At 42.7% G+C, this 17,235-nt stretch overlaps 1 protein-coding gene across 1 annotated transcript in view; it reads left to right on the top strand.

Annotated features, from left to right (window-relative positions):
* The window catches only part of LOC139443303 (nuclear pore complex protein Nup133-like), a 42,734-nt gene that overhangs the window by 9,473 nt on the left and 16,026 nt on the right, over positions 1–17,235 (top strand). Inside the window, exons 9-21 of the mRNA XM_071224280.1 lie at positions 1,041–1,102; positions 2,421–2,488; positions 3,151–3,230; positions 3,489–3,582; positions 4,496–4,555; positions 5,555–5,636; positions 8,993–9,038; positions 9,791–9,895; positions 10,226–10,382; positions 11,097–11,206; positions 12,251–12,357; positions 14,083–14,185; positions 16,362–16,481. Of these exons, the coding sequence (XP_071080381.1) occupies positions 1,041–1,102; positions 2,421–2,488; positions 3,151–3,230; positions 3,489–3,582; positions 4,496–4,555; positions 5,555–5,636; positions 8,993–9,038; positions 9,791–9,895; positions 10,226–10,382; positions 11,097–11,206; positions 12,251–12,357; positions 14,083–14,185; positions 16,362–16,481 (1,194 nt within the window). The remainder of the gene's footprint in view (positions 1–1,040; positions 1,103–2,420; positions 2,489–3,150; positions 3,231–3,488; positions 3,583–4,495; positions 4,556–5,554; positions 5,637–8,992; positions 9,039–9,790; positions 9,896–10,225; positions 10,383–11,096; positions 11,207–12,250; positions 12,358–14,082; positions 14,186–16,361; positions 16,482–17,235) is intronic.

The following is a 17,235-nucleotide window of genomic DNA, read 5'->3' as shown; positions in this document are numbered from 1 at the left end:
TGATTAGGTATTGTTCAGAGAGACGCTGGCACACAGAACCTGGGTGAGTAGGTATTGTTCAGAGAGGCGATGGCACGCAGAACCTGGGTGAGTAGGTATTGTTCAGAGAGACATTGACACGCAGAACCTGGGTGAGTAGGTATTGTTCAGAGAGACGCTGGCACACAGAACCTGCGTTTGTAGGTATTGTTCAGAGAGACGCAGGCACGCAGAACCTGGGTGATTAGGTATTGTTCAGAGAGACGCTGGCACACAGAACCTGGGTGATTAGGTATTGTTCAGAGAGACGCTGGCACACAGAACCTGCGTTTGTAGGTATTGTTCAGAGAGACGCAGGCACGCAGAACCTGGGTGAGTAGGTATTGTTCAGAGAGACATTGACACGCAGAACCTGGGTGAGTAGGTATTGTTCAGAGAGACCCTGACACGCAGAACCTGGGTGAGTAGGTATTGTTCAGAGAGACGCTGGCACGCAGAACCTGGGTGAGTAGGTATTGTTCAGAGAGACGCTGACACGCAGAACCTGGGTGAGTAGGTATTGTTCAGAGAGACGCTGGCACACAGAACATTGGTGAGTAGGTATTGTTCAGAGAGACGCTGGCACGCAGAACATGGGTGTGTAGGTATTGTTCATAGAGACGCTGACACCCAGAACCTGGGTTTGTAGGTATTGTTCAGAGAGACGCTGGCACGCAGAACCTGGGTGATTAGGTATTGTTAGGAGAGACGCTGGCACGCAGAACCTGGGTGAGTAGGTATTGTTCAGAGAGACGCTGGCACGCAGAACCTAAGTGAGTAGGTATTACCACAATACTGTCAAATTAAATAGTATAAGAGTGTTGTCTTATGAAGAAATCTATGCATGAAATATGTTCTTATGGGTATTTTTTTTATGTAAATGCATATGCTTGTATATTGATAAATATTCAAATCTAGTGGCCACGAATAAAGAATTCAATTCATGAATGGATACGGTTCGATGTATCGAATACACAAGTGAATTGTTACAGCCTTACTTATATCCTCCATGTGTGTTCCAGGACCTGGACTCCGTACAGATGCCGCAACTCCGATCCTGGCTCATAGACATGAAAACCACAGTGTAGGTACCCACAGTGTCTACAGTATCCCTAATCTCATTAAAATCAGATCTTAGTTTTCGCTACCGCTAAACAAAGATCTGAGGACATCCCATTATGGGTCACATCAGAACGACCTTTCGCGAATTTTGACCGACCAATGAAATGACCGACAAGAAATCGACATTAGCCAAACAGAAGGCAGATTTCTTTAGATTTACGACACTAGTTTCAAACTGGTGACTCCGCTTCAAAACATATTTTGACGTATTCTCGATTTAAAAAAATTCAAACTGATAAGAAGAATATTCTGGAATGGCTTATAGATGGCCGAGATTGTATGGATATAATCATAAAACCTGTAACTGTCGTTCGGAATACTTCGTGTCAATTATTTCGTGGTTGCATGATTAGAAATCACATTCCGACTGTCACTTTCATGATCTGGTAAGCGACGCTCTGATTGGTCGTTCTGATGTGACCCTTAATGGGATGTTCTCAGATCTTTGTTTTGCGACAGCTGAGGGCATCCCATTAGGGGTCACATCAGAATGACCTTTCATCCGACCAATCAGAGCATCGCTTACCAGATTATGAAAGTGACAGTCAGAATGTGGTTTCTAATCATGCAACCTCGAAAACTTTAACACGGGGTATTCCGAACGATAGTTATCGGTTTAACGACTGAATCCATACAATCTAGACTATCTATTAGCCATTCCAGAATGTTCTTTTGTTTAGGTTTCAAATTTGTAATCGAGAATTTGTCAAAATATGTTCTGTAAAGCACGAAAACGTGCCTTCTGATTGGTCATTCCATTGATCGGTCAAAGTTCGCGCAAGGTTGGTCCCATAATGGGATGTCCTCAGATCTTTGTTTAGTGGTAGCGAGAACTGAGATCTGATTTTAATGAGATTGATCTTTGATGGAAGATAGACGTTGCCAGTCCATGAGTTGTGACTACTGTATTTGACATAATAAGCGCCTAGGGCGCTCTCAAAATTAGAAATAGGTGGCTCTTATTAGAATATTATTTTGGTGAAAAATAGAGTTGAAAGATGGTAAATTTTGTGGTTTATGCTGACAGCCTGAAATGTTTATGTACGACAGATATATTTTTCCTGAAGTTTATTGCCCATAATTGAGGGTGTATATAACAAAGGTATTATACACGAATAAATAGTCTTGTGTACATTTATCAATCGGAAGAGGTGCTAATTGGGATTGTTCACCAACCAGTATATTAGCAAATATTGCCGTGGGCGTTTATTAGAGTGGGGCACTTATTACGGATTTCCTTCCACTCCTCCGTGGCTGCTGACCTCTGTTGTGTGTTTCAGTGATGGGGTGATGCTGCTGGGAGCGGGGGTCAACCTAGAGACCGACAGTGTTGTCCACTATGCCCTTGGTGAGTCTGTATGGATGGTTTGTGAGTGAGTTGGGTTTGTCAATGCTTTTAACAGTATTACAGTTGTATCGCAGTGTGTCAGCTTAATGTGAGAGGAAAGCCCGAAGTGATGCGGGTCTCAGAAGTTTACCACTTTGGTGAAACCAAGATATTTGAAAATATGATATAATATGGCACCCGAGAAACCTATGATCATGGGTTTGAGTCCTGGCTCTCCAAGATTGTTTCTAGGTTTGTTAGCACCATACCTGTGCTTGTGGGTTTCACCAAAGTGCTGTGATATGACAGGAATACTGTTAAAAGTGGTGGTCAACCCTACTCACTCACTCACTCACTCACTCACTCACTCACTCACTCACTCACTCACTTTTATGGGTAATGGGTAGTGCAGCAAACGGCCTTCCAATTTGGGGAAGGGGGGTGGGGAGTAGCCTAGTGGTTAAAGCGTTTGCTCATCACACTGAAGACCTGCCTGGTTTCTATTCCCATCATGGGTTCAATGATACCCGCCGTGATATTGCTGGAATATTGCTGAAGGCAGTGTAAAAACCATACTCACTTATACTCACTCCAATTGTGGGTGTTTAAGTTGTTTTCAGAAGTATATGGAAACATGAGCCATTATTATTGGCAGCATTAGCCAATCTTCCTCAATGTTGCAGCAACACTTTCGACAGAAGACGAGGACCCCCCGACAGCACTGGATGACTTCATGACACTGGAACACACTGAGAGATATGAGGTAGGGCCTTGAAGCATACGTTTAGAAAATCTCGGAATGATGTGAATATTAAGTTTTTTAGCTCAGCTGACGGAAAATCAATTGAAACCAAACTATCTAAAGAAAATTGACATCTGATTGACTCAAAAACCTTGTTCAATTTAATTGTGTGCTTAAAGTTCTCTCAGCTTCCTTCTGACACATTCCTAAAGAGGATTTGTCAGAGAGGGTTTCAGAGTATCAGACGTGAGTTTAATGAGATCGCCCTGTCTGTTGTAGGAGGACACAGAGATGGATCTGCTCGACCTTCATCTGCTTGTTCCTGACTCTACAGCCTATGTGTATGATAAGAAGGTCATCTTTGCCAAACAAGGTATGTTAGCCACAAATTCTTTGTGTTGATGCATGACAATACTGGACCCGTGAAGATCCCGGGTAGAATAGGTCTTCAGCAACCCATGCTTGTCGTAAAAGCCGACTAACCAGATAGGGTGGTCAGGCTCGCTGACTTGGTTGATACATGTCATTGATCCCAATTGCGCGGATTGATGCTCATGATATTAATCACTGGATTGTCTGGTCCAGACTCAATTATTTACAGACCTCCGTCATATAGCTGGAATATTGCTGAGTGTGGCATAAAACAACAAACCAACAACAACAACAAATGACAATGCTGGCAGAGTTCTTTTCTATAAACATAAGCTTCTGTGGTGATGCAGTCAATTCAACTGTTTCAGTCAGAGGAGGTTATTGTGATTTGAAACCTCTGATTAATTAGTAAGAATCTGTATTTTCCAAATTCAAAGTAGAATGTTCACTAAATATGTTCCAAACAGAGCAGTAGAAATTAAATCCCTACCTAAAAAACCTGCCGATCGCCTCTGTGGTCTATTGGTAGGGCGTCCACCAGGAGAGCGAAAGGTCCGGGGTTCGATCCCGGGGGCGTTATACCAAAAGACGTTAAAGATGGCACTTGTTGTTACCCTGCTGGCGCTTGGCATTAAGGGCTGAAAACAAGGACTGGTCAGCTCGGAGTCGGTACACTTTGTCTGATTGGGATATTCATGTTAAACTGCTGCATGGTATCTCAGTGTGATAGCTCAATAAAATTGGCATTAGTCCGAACTAGTACAAGCAGCCACACACACGTGTGCATGCACATCGCTATATAAGTGCAGTAATCTTGGGCACGACGTTAAACCCCATTTCAGCTCACCTCAAATACCTGCCCAACTTTGCGATTGTTTCCTGCTGGTTAACTGAGCTAGTACTTGTGTTCACAGGGGTCTCCATGAGCGACAGGCTGGAGCTGCAGTCTGCTGGAGATCAGATTCTTGGAGCAGGTAACGTCACCTCATTCAGAGCCCCAGATTTGTTTGATATATGTTATCATTCACATTAGGTATTTGAAAGGTTTCTTTGGGTATTAATATAGTTTGCTCCCTTGGATCCAGTCTGGTGGATATTTCGTAATCAGGGAGTTGTTTTGAAAGGATTTTGCTCACATGACCTCACAACAGTGTGTAACTTGCAATATATGAGTCGTAACAGTCTTGTGCGTAATTCACTGCAGTAGTGTTTATGTAGAGGTGATGCCTGCATTCAATCAGTAAATACTGTAAATCGTGAAATTAATGCATCTCCAGAGAATGCGACCGCTGGCCCCTAGTCAATAATGTAACTCAATATGAATGCGACACCCCCCTCCTCTCAAGCATCAGTGGATTAATATCTAAAGAAAATGTCCTGTCAGGTTTACAGGAGAATCCTCACCCTCATCCAACCTTACATTAGTCCAATCTCACACCAAATAGCACCGCTCATTAGCACTGATTAGAGTACTTCCGCTAAAACAAAACATGCGCGCTGGCTCGTGTCGGCCTTTGACTCAGTCGCAAAGAACAAAGACACCGTGTTGCGTGGGTGGCGTCTGTCTGGACTTGCAGGTGTGATCACTGATGACCTAAGTGTGTAGAACTCTTGTCTTGACCCCAGCAGTGACAATTCACAGGATGTAATTAGTGTTTGAATGGCATTGTTTATATACTTGTTACAAGTGCTGCTCAATAAACAGTGATGTGGAATACATAGCTGTTTGTTTTCAGCTTATGTCTGAGTTGGAATTTCTGCTATCCAAAATGTCTTATTGTTGATATAAATGCGTTGTTTAATAATGCGAGCAAAGACCACACACATTTTTCGCATTTAATTCACGCCCGCGTTAATTTCAAGATTTACCGTATAGATGTGTAAAGATATCTACACATTTCCTGATTTTACTATGAAACCTTAATTTCGGTTTATGTGATTAAATGTTTGCTTGGTTATCTTCCTTGCTCCAGGCCGCTATGGTGAGACCGCTGTATTCTTCTCCAGCACCCATGGCCTCTTCTGTCTATCTTCGGCCGCCAAGTTGGAACAAAGGTAATGAGAGAGAGAGAGAGAGTGAGTGAGTGAGTGAGTGATCTGGATCACTGAATGCAATATGGTGGAGGAGTGCAACACGTGTTGTGAGTTGTGCCACAACTGAGTGAGTCTGTGTTTACATGTGTGGCCACTGACAACATTGGTTGGTTGGTTGGTTGGTTGGTTGGTTGGTTTGTAGTTTAACGCCGCACTCAGCAATATTCCAGCTATATGACAGCGGTCTGTAAATAATCGAGTCTGGACCAGACAATCCAGTAATTAATATCATGAGCATCGATCCACGCAGTTGGGATCGATGACATGCATCAACCAAGTCGGCGATCCTGACCACCTGATCTCGTGGAGCATAGTCCCCTTTTACGTCAAGCATGGGTTGCTGAAGACCTATTCTACCCCGGAATCTTCACGGGTCCCACTGACAACACTTGCTGCTGTGGTGTGTCATGTCCACTAAGTGGATCTAAACTCCCAGTGTTCCCATTTACTGGTTATAACCAGTTTATTACTGGTAAAATACGGCTTGGACCAGTAATTTAGGGGACTGCCAGTACATGTGGACCGGCAAATAAAGTCCCGTTGTCTATTTTTGGTGCAAGGAAATAACATTTCGCTTTTCTTTGAGGTTAAATATCCATTTATACAGACTTTGTCTCAAACAAAAGTGAAATATACCAAGGAAAAAAACAGAAACTTGTGACTGAACTTTGTGTGAATGACGTGTAGATCTAACTTAGTTACTTCAGGGATAACATCATTGAATATGGCAGCCATCAACTTACAGTGCATTGAACATGATGTTGAAAGTATTAAAGCCAGGTAATTTTCATAAGGTTTTATTTCTGTTCCAAGTTGGGACTGACAAAAATTGGGGGGACATATTTTTTAGAGATGCCAGTCCTCTGAAATGGGAGTTTCAAAAGCCAGCAGGAACACTGGTCGTCAGCTGCTAAACTTGTAATTATAGGTCCACACAGTTGTGACATGAGGCACCACTGCAGCGAATGTTGTCCGAAGTCACTCTTCCCTAACGTTCACCTCATTCATGTGTGTGTTATCTACTTTGCCTTATTTCATTAGCAATGTTAGCATGTCTAGCAATTCTTGTACTGTAATCAATATTTAAAGCATCTGTGGCAATATTTTTCCTCCAAAAATATGATAGACTAAGATAGTATATAATAAACTCCAGGAGAATTTAGTCAAAAATTTGCATAGAGATTGCATTTTAGCACTTAATTGGTTAATAATAATGTCCATTTATAATGCAGCAAATTCGTCCAAGAGTTTGCTAGTGGTGCTGCATTATTATCTCCCCGGTCAATGGATCAGTGTGCGCTTGATTTTCAATCTCAACTCCCTGGGGAGTATACAACTCAAGACACTTCTTTGTCTGTGGCTGTGACTTCATACCGGTTGCATCACAATGACTGCTGTGATTTCATAATACTGGTGTGAGGTTTAGTACTAACTGATTTGGTTTGATTCGTTTTCTATAGGAATATCCATGTAAATGTGAACTTATGAAGTAACTGTACTACACAGACAAGTTTCATTTCTTCTTGTGTAAATGATGTGTGATAGAGATTCCCCAAAGTTCCTTAAATGCTTCATAAGTTTAAACTCAACCTATTCCACAACACTCATTATCTTCACTGACCCGTGAAGAATCCGGGGTAGAATAGGTCTTCAGCAACCCATACTTGCAGTAAAAGGCGACTATGCTTGTCGTAAAAGGCGACTAAGCTTGTCGTAAGAGGCGACTAACGGGATCGGGTGGTCAGCCTCGCTGACTTGGTTGATACATGTCATCAATCCCAATTGCTTGGATTGATGCTCATGATGTCAATCACTGGATTGTCTGGTCCAGACTCGATTATTTATACAGACCGCCATCATATAGCTGTAATATTGCTGAGTGTGGCGTTAACAACAAACAAATAAAAAAAACATTATTTTCACTCATGTCATTGCATTTAGTTTTGTTATGGCGGAATGGAGATAAATTCAGGTTACCTCTAAATATAATGGCACTTAAGTTAACGACCTGTGAAGATCCGGGGTAGAATAGGTCTTCAGCAACCCATACTTGGTTGCGACTATGTTTGTTGTAAGAGGGGACTAACGGGATCAGGTGGTCAGTCTCACTGACTTGGTTGATGCATGTCATCGATTCCAATTGCATGGATCAAAGCTTATGATGTCAATCACTGGATTGTCTAATCCAGACTTGATTACTTTCAGACCATGGTCATATAGCTGGAATATTGCTGAGTCTCAGTGTTGGACAACACGCAAACAAAACTTAAGTTAACATTTAAACAAAAGAAAACTTAGCAATAGTTCAGCAATGTTGTAGACATGGCCAATAACATCTTGATCTCGTGAGGTGATGAAATAACTCTCCCAATGCATGCTGGGATTATGGTAATTCACAGGTGAGGTGAAACAGGGATTAACGTTGCGTCCAAGATTATTGCACTTATATAGTGACGTGCATGTACATGTGTGTGTCTGTGTGGCTGCTTGTACTAGTCCGGACTGATGCCGATTTATAGTGCTAGCTCACTGAGATAGCATGCCGCAGTTTAACATGAATACCCCACTCAGATACAGTATACTGACTCCGAGCCTACCAGTCCTTGTTTTAGCCCCTTAATGCCGAGTGCCAGACAGAGTAACAACAAGTACCATCTTTTAACTTCTTTTGGTATGACGTGGCCGGGGATCTAACCCCAGACTTTCCGCTCTCCGGGCGGACGCTCTACCACTAGACCACGGAGGCGGTCGGTAATCCACAGTGTGAGGCAGGGCTCCAGATAACATTTTGAGCAATTGAGTTTTTGCTCGAAGGTTTCTATTTTAATCGGGTTATTACATTTTTCATTGGGTAACAAATATTTTTTCAGTCATCCATTCATCACTCTATTGGGTTTTTTTTCTCCAAAAATAAGTAAACATTTTGAGATTCAATAAAAAATGAAATAATGCTTTAGATGTACATAACGATTTTAAATATAGACTTGATTGGAAAGTAAATTAGCCCGTTGTACGCATGTTGGAAAAGCTTCATTGGGTATTTACGCTTGCTGTTTTCAAACAATTGAGTTTTTAATTTAATGCATGCGTTTCTGTACGTAAGTTAATTGAAAGTAATTGGGTTTTGAATAGTTTTGGGGGGTATTTTACGCAAATATGCAGCTTATCTGTAGCTCTGGTGAGGTCAACAGTATCTGGTTGTTGATGGAGAATTTGTTGACTTGTTGATGGAGAGTTCTTGACTTACCAATGCCTTACACACATCTGACCCCCACTGTCCTCACTCATGTGGTGTTTTCATTGTTTCTTTGATTTAGTATCCTGGAGGAATCAGCACAAGAGGCTCTCTCCAGATCCGAAGTTGTAAGTACTGGAAACAGATCAAGTCGATACTCTCCGACTCCTCGACAACAATATAACATTAAGATCATACTAGTATTCATGAGGGGCGGTCGGTTAGCCTAGTGGTTAAAGCGTTCGCTCGTCATGCCGAGACCCGGGTTCGATTCCCGACATGGGTACAATGTGTGAAGCCCATTTCTCGTGTCCTCCGCCGTGATATTGCTGGAATATTGCTAAAAGCGGCTTTAAACCATACTCACTCACTCAGTTTTCATGAATATAGATGTTATTCTTTGTTTCACTTGAGCATCTGACCCGTGAAGATCCGGGTGAGAATTGGTCTTCAGCAACCCATGCTTGCTGAGAAATGGTTGGTTTGTTGTTGAACGCCACACTCAGCAATATTCCATCTATATGACAGCGGCTGAGAAATGAGACTATGCTTGTTGTAAGAGGCGACTAATAGGATCTGTTGGTCAGGCTAGCTGACTTGGTTGATGTATGTCATCGTATCCCAAATGCGTGGATCAATGCTCATGATATCAATCACTGGATTGTCTGGTCCAAACTTTATAATTACAGACTGCTGCCATATAGCTGGAATATTGCTTTGTGCGGCGTTTAACAACAAGCAAACAAAAAAAACCAAAAAAAACTTGAGCCTCAGCAATACTAACTTACATGATATTGATTATTCTGCTTTCAGGCAAGAAATAAGAGTATTTTAGAAAAGATGAATTCAGTATTTCTATTTTTCCCCGATTATGTTTTAGTCCACGTTAGCGACCAGCCGACCACAAGTTGCCGAGATGGGAGCCAGTGACGACAAGTCAGCCCGACTCAAGGCAGCATTTATCAACTCTCTCAATGGCAACTTGGTAAGCCTATCCAACCACTGATGCTTTTATTCAGTAGTCGCAGGTGCAGGCTTCTATTCGTCCCAGACAAGTATTTGAAGACAGAGTTTCTTTAAAATGTACTTATTTGCCTGTAACATGAAACGTCAACGTACAACTTATTATATGCAGACAGTGGAGGAGCACCCTTACAATGGATAAAAGTAGAAATAAGGATGCCGGCGAATGATTGATTGATAATTGAACTAGTCTGTGAGATGTGGCTCCCTGTGACATTCTGAACCATCTCTCCGTGTGACATTCTGAACCATCTCTCCGTGTGACATTCTGATCCTTCTCTCCCTGTGCCAGCCTGAAGCTCAGAAGATCGTCACTGACCTGTTCCCGTTGACGGATGCTGAGGAGGAGTTGACATCTGAGATGGACAAGCTGGTGACGATGTTGAGTCGCGACCTCATCGATGACTACCCGACATCTGACCCCCGGTGGGCGGAGAGCTTGAGAAATGGTAAGCTGAAGCTGCTTCATTTCCTTCTTGTTCTGCTCATTTCAAAGTAGCTCAAAAACACTTGAGTTTCAGTCAGGTCCTGAAGTTATGTCAGATGGGATTTGAGATTAGTATGTGTCCCCAGCAAACATTACTGGTTGTATGAGGTGATTAAAGGATCTGATAGTCGGGTCTAGGTGGGAGGGCATTGGTGGCCCAGTTGTCTAAGGCGCCGCGATTCGCGGTGCAGAGTTGCGTCCCTTGGGCACGCCAGAAACCTATGATTGTGGGTTCGATTCCCGGTTCGCCCCAATTATGTTTTTAGGTTTGTCAGCACCATACCCGTGCTCGTGGGTTTCACCGAAGTGGTAAACGTCTAAGACCTGCATCACTTTGGGCTTTCCTCCCACACAAAGCTGACACGCCACGATATGACTGGAATACTGTTAAAAGCGGCGTTAAACCTAACTCACTCACTCACTCACTCACTCGGGTCGAGGTGACTTTGTCTATAGCCTGTCAACATCCTCTGTTGGCGTGGATCGTTGCTCACTATATTCATCTATAGATTGTCTGGTCCAGACTTGATTATTTACACACTGCGTCATATAGCTGGAATATTGCTGAGGGCAAAGTTAAAATATTTGGAAGAGTGCACTGACTCTTGTTTTCTGGTCGGTGTGTGAAGTAATTTCTCTGACTTGGCTTACATGTTCCTGTATGTTGGTGTTACAGACTCTGCAGGCAGCACAACATCCCTGATCATCTTGCAGCAGCTGAAGGACAAGGAGAAGGCTCACGAATACCTCATCAGCTTCCTGAAACGCCTGGAATTATGGGACAGGGTGAGTTAGGGGACAGGGAGAGTTGGGGACAAGGAGAGTTGAGGACAGGCTGAGTTGGGGAACAGGCTGTGTTGGGGGGACAGGCAGAGTTGGGGGACAGACAGAGTTGGGGGACAGACAGAGTTAGGGGACAGGCAGAGTTGGGGGAAAGGCTGAGTTGAGGGACAGGCTGTGTTGGGAGACAGGCAGAGTTGGGGGACAGGCTGTGTTGGGAGACAGGCAGAGTTGGGGGAAAGGCTGAGTTTGGGACTGACTGAGTTGGGGAACAGGCTGAGTTGGGGGACAGGTGGAGTTGGGGGACAGGCAGAGTTGGGTGAAAGGCTGTGTTGGGGAACAGGTGGAGTTGGGGGACAGGCTGAGTTGGTGACAGGCTGTGTTGGGGGACAGGTGTAGTTGGGGGACAGGCTGTGTTGGGGGACAGGCTGTGTTGAGGGACAGGCAGAGTTGGGGGAAAGGCTGAGTTGGGGGACAGGCTGAGTTGGGGGAAAGGCTGAGTTGGGGGACAGGCTGAGTTGGCGGACAGGCTGTGTTGGGGGACAGGTGGAGTTGGGGGACAGGCAGAGTTGGGGGACAGGCAGAGTTGGGGGACAGGCAGAGTTGGCGGAAAGGCTGAGTTGAGGGACAGGCGGAGTTGGGGGACAGGCAGAGTTGGGGGACAGGCTGAGTTGGGGACAGGCTGAGTTGGGGGACAGACTGTGTTGGGAGAAAGGCTGAGTTGGGGGACACACATGTGGAGACAAGTCTAGAAGCTAGGCTAAGTGATTTGTTCACTGTTGTTGTAAGGACTGACACAGTGAATGAATGTAATTGTCAGCCTACCATGTACCTACAGTGCAGGAATTCCCACATTCAGTCATACTTAAAGCCACCAAATCATAGACAATACCACACAGGAAGAATAACAACTGAAATACAGGATTTTTCTGCACAGCAGTGTTTCCCAATTCTTCACATCTCCACTTTCTTTGATTCATAACGCTATGCAACATTCTCCCCACAAAGTTTTATTGTCCTATTCAATAAATTTGTTTCCTGCTGTGTCAGTTGAAGGCAGTGTCTGTTCGCGACACGATGATGTCCACCCAACTGTTGCTGTGTGAACATGCAGAGAAGGTGGCAGCTGCTGTTGGACTGAGAGAACTGCACAGCGAGTATGTACGGCTCATGCAATGTAACAGTACTTATACAGAGGCATAGCCCTCATTCTTGACCAACTCGCTTTATTCCAGGACAAGTCGAATATCGACTTGTGCCCCTCTCGGGGCCATTGTTGCGACTGGGTTCCATCTAAGCACAAACGGGCTAAAAGAATTGTCAACTCTTTCCGTATTGATTCACATTTTCTCCATGTCATATATCGTCCAGATGCTATCTGACCCGTGAAGATCTTGGGTAGAATGGGTCTTCAACAACCCATGCTTGCCGTAAAAGGTGACTAAGTTTGTCGTAAGAGGCGACCAACGGGATCGGGTGGTCAGCCTCACTGACTTGGTTGATGCATGTCATCGATCCCAATTGCGTGGATCGATGCTCATGATATCAATCACTGGATTGTCTGGTCCAGACTCGATTATTTACACTCCGCCGTCATATAGCTGGAATATTGCTGAGTGCGGTGTAAAACAACAATCCAACCAACCAACCAGATGCTATTTAAAACACATCGGGACTTACGGTATTTATACAGTATGAACACATTAACTGTATCTAGGGTATATTTGAAGATGCAATACATAAGTTAAATCAAAAATTATTCCTGAGGGATTCTTTGATCGAAATACTTGAAGTCATACGCATATTGACCAATCAGATTCCACTTCATATCACATGCATTTGCTTCAAACAAAATGGCGACACCCAGTCAAGATGATCGGATTGATAATCAAAATTTATATTGTAATAAATCATGTCTTTCTTTGTGAAGTGCATCAAATCTTATGTGCACCTTGATTAAGAACATGAAAAGATTTGAAAATGCTGATTTGGCAGTACATATGCTTTGCAAATCTGGCAAGCTTCAAAATCTGCATACAAACCGGATGTCAATTTCGCTATGCGATTTTGATGGGACTAAGCATAAACTCATTAGTCCGGCCAAAATACGTAACTCCATAATTCCAGCCTAGTTAGGCAAGGGTGGAGACTGAACTGGTATAGTCAGTTACCTCCCTTGGCTTGGGAAGATGGCTGATGTGGTGGTCTGCTTGACCGTCATCTGGTGTCCAATGTAAAAATCTTCTCAGAAACCACTGGACCACAAACTCAATGTTTAAATTCTCGTTCCACCAATCATGACAGCCAAAGTTGTTCAAGAGGTTCGAATCTGATTTGTCAACCTTATTAGCCATTACTTAGCAATTTCTGTTCAAATTTTAATGAAATATGGTAGTTGTGAAGTTTGTAGTGGGGATCAATAGATAGGTTCTGTTTTTCACCATATTTTAAATTTTGACCTTGACTTGACCTCTGCACTTTGACCATGCTTAGTCCGATTTTCTAGGTGGCCATCTCACAAGCCTTATTGTGAAAGCACACGTCTTTTGTAGTTGTGGCACTCAAAATAAATGTTCCATATTTTGCAATAATTGATTTTGACCTAGTTTTGACCTCAAAGACAAACTGGCTGTTGAAACATCTTCTCTTTTGCAATTTTCTTGTGATGACATCATATTTGGTTCAAATCTTCAGATTTGAGTGTTAGTTTTTAATCCTCAGTAATCATGCAGAAAATATTTGAATATCAATGTTAACAGTAAGTTTTTATAAATATTTGTTTTGTTGACCTTTTTAATCATGGACTACATATTCAGGTGAGCTACAGTGCCCATGGCATTATTGTCTGATGATGTGTCTGAAATGTGTTCCTTCATGTCCAGCCAAAGTGCAATTGTAGACAACTGTATCCGACGAGTGCTGGAGTCCATGCGAGATGCCAACATCCCTGCCGGCCTATCCCCAGCAGACGTCTTCTACAGAGAGGTTGGTAGTATAGGGAGTTGTTCACAACGGAGCATCATCATCATCCTTGATCATACAGTTTGTTATCTCCATTCTATATTCGCCACCATTGCTTCATACTGAGTACGATTCAGATGCACAACTCCATGAATAGCTGTTTATTCAAATTGCACTGTTTTTTCTTAATTGAAACAAGCAGCAGTTGCTACAATACATGACTCATCTTGTTGTGTACTGTCTCCATGACAACTGGATCACCCAGTAACATTGACCCCCCTCTTCATCTTAATAGTCAGCGAAGCTTTTGGTGGCAAAAGAGTCCAAGGTATTTATCATAATTGAATAGAGATTTGTTCTACTATAAGTTGTAGCAGGATAACGTGGGATAAATGGGGTCTAATGAGTCCCGCGTTAGGTTTTATTAACCTAACGAGAGACACATAAAACCTCATGTACCCCGAGTGATGCTGCTGCAACGAATTTATCTTACCAACATGTTTTAATGTCACATTGTTAAAGAATAAATACAAATTCAAAATTGATAGAAAACAGCTGTTTGATTGAGCTGAGGTTAACTTTTACTGTGTCACATGACCTCCATTGACTCAGAAAAAGTGTCTGCCTTTTTGTTTTGAAGAGGGGAATAAGGGATTTAGTCTGTCTCTCAGAAATCAGCCTGTCTTTGTCATGGCTGGGTTTAAGAAATTTATTTCCTCTCTGAGAAATTTATTACCCTCCAAGGCAGGTTTCACAGTATTTTATTAAGAACATGTGGTCCAGTCAGATCTCATCATTCTGACAGGGGACGCCTCCGTGGTCTAGTGGTAGAGCGTCCGCCCGGAGAGCGGAAGGTTCGGGGTTCGATCCCCGGCCGCGTCATACCAAAAGACGTTTAAAGATGGTACTTGTTGTTACCCTGTCTGGCGCTCGGCATTAAGGGGCTAAAACAAGGACTGGTCAGCTTGGAGTCAGTATACTGTGTCTGAGTGGGGTATTCATGTTAAACTGCGGCATGGTATCTCAGTGTGCTAGCACTATGAATCGGCATCAGTCCGGACTAGTACAAGCAGCCACACAAACACACACACGTAAATGCACGTCGCTATATAAGTGCAATAATCTTGGACGCGACGTTAAACCCAATTTCACCTCACCTCACCATTCTGACAGGGAGATATGATAATATAGAATACTAAACGAGCCCCCTTGTAATACCAATTTTATGAAACGAGTGAATAGTTGTGGTATCTGACGAGCGAAAGCGAGTCAGATACCATGACTATTCACGAGTTTCATAAAATTGGTTTTACACGGGAGCGAGTTCAGTATTTTATTTATTACTTGCCATTTATAACGTTTTTAGAATTATACTGTTGAGTGTGAATAGGCTGACACACCTACACGATCCACGGCATAGTCCAATTGAGTTTAACAGAATAATGCTTCAAACACGTCAAAAGTTGAAAAGTATGAATTTGATACCATGTAACGGTCCACCTTTAGAATTCACAAAATTATCGTAGGGCTAAGACTATCACAACTCACATACTTTAACTTAGACCTAACGACTGTCATTGCGCTACAATACAATCGCCTTGTGGAACAGGCGTTGCACCTCAAAGTTTACAATAACGTCACAATACCCGATGACGTAATTTGTGGAATTTTGTTGCAAGATCCATCGGCGAAACAATATGCCATGTGACGTCAGCCTAGCAACAAGGTTGCTGGGGTCATCGAGTGTACAAGCTCCTCTCAGTGATCTATCAACTCCACACACAATGTCGTTGAATAAGCCAAGGGATGTTGAGAGCTTTCAATATTTGTTCGTGAAACGTGTTCCGAGAGTACATAAGCACGCGTTTTGGTATTACACAATGTGTAATACAGCTGTATGTTTATTAAACGGGTGATCTCTTCACGGGCAAGTAATAATGGATAAACGAGGATGCATCACAATGACAAGAAAGTCGCTAAAACATGTAAAAGATTGTGTTTGACTTTCTGTTTTAACTGTAGACACAAACCTCCAAACCTTTCTTTATGATTAGGATCTATATTTCATTTTATTTCCGCCAGTATTTTCCACTAGTCCTGTGAATACCCACACCATAGGGAATGGTTGGGAGGTCTGGTTTCTAATGCTGTTATAGTTTATTCAGTCTGTTTAGGTCTAATAAACTTTTCCCTAATTTAGGTATCAAGGGTCCCAGAAATAGTCTCTGCATTGTTGGAATATGAAGACGAGAGCCTGTCTTCGGACCTGTCTCCGAAACAGTGTGTGATGATTGTGTCCTCAGTCAATGGAATACTGGAGGTATGTATCTATTAGGGTACACGATACTCCAACTATTCCATCCGATGAGTATAACGATACCTTGCTCACGATCCAAAAGGATCACAATACTTGCATGTGGTCTTATCTGTGGTGCATAAGCCATGTTTTTCAGAGACAGGATGGCCAAATACCTGGCACACTGACGATTTACTGCTAGCAGTGTCAAGTATCGCAAAGGATTAAAATATTTATGTTTTCACTACTAATTAGTGTTTGGTTTAACAGTTATTACAGCAAACATAATGAATGTTTAAGGTAAGAATCAATATTTTTTACTCACGGTGTGACTGTCATCGATACTTGTATCAAGAAGTAAAAATTGGTGATCCACCTATGCGTCAGTGTATCGTCCGACTACACATATCTATCCTTCAGAGGAACTTGTGAAGAGATAACATCTTCCCGATGCAAGGGCGTTGACTATAAAAGTCCAGTTTCCACCCTTGCCAAACTAGACTGAAATTCTGGAGTTACAGTTTGGCTGGACAAAGACTCTATGCATAGTACAATCAAAATCACGTAACAAACTAAACATCTAGTATGTAAACAGCATGGATTTCAACTGCAGGATTTGTACCACCAACTGGGCGTAGACAGATATTTTGCAAATCTTTTCATGTTTTTAATCAAGGTGCTCAAGTTATTTGATGCACTTCGCGGGGTAAGACCCGTTTTATTTCAATATAGATCTTGATAAGCGATCAGATCGTCTTGACTGGGCGTTGCCATTTTG

The sequence above is a fragment of the Haliotis cracherodii genome, unplaced genomic scaffold, assembly GCF_022045235.1.
Source record: "Haliotis cracherodii isolate W230 unplaced genomic scaffold, xgHalCrac1.p SCAF_5, whole genome shotgun sequence".
NCBI lineage: Eukaryota > Metazoa > Mollusca > Gastropoda > Lepetellida > Haliotidae > Haliotis > Haliotis cracherodii.
This window is presented reverse-complemented; position numbering and strand designations above follow the sequence as displayed.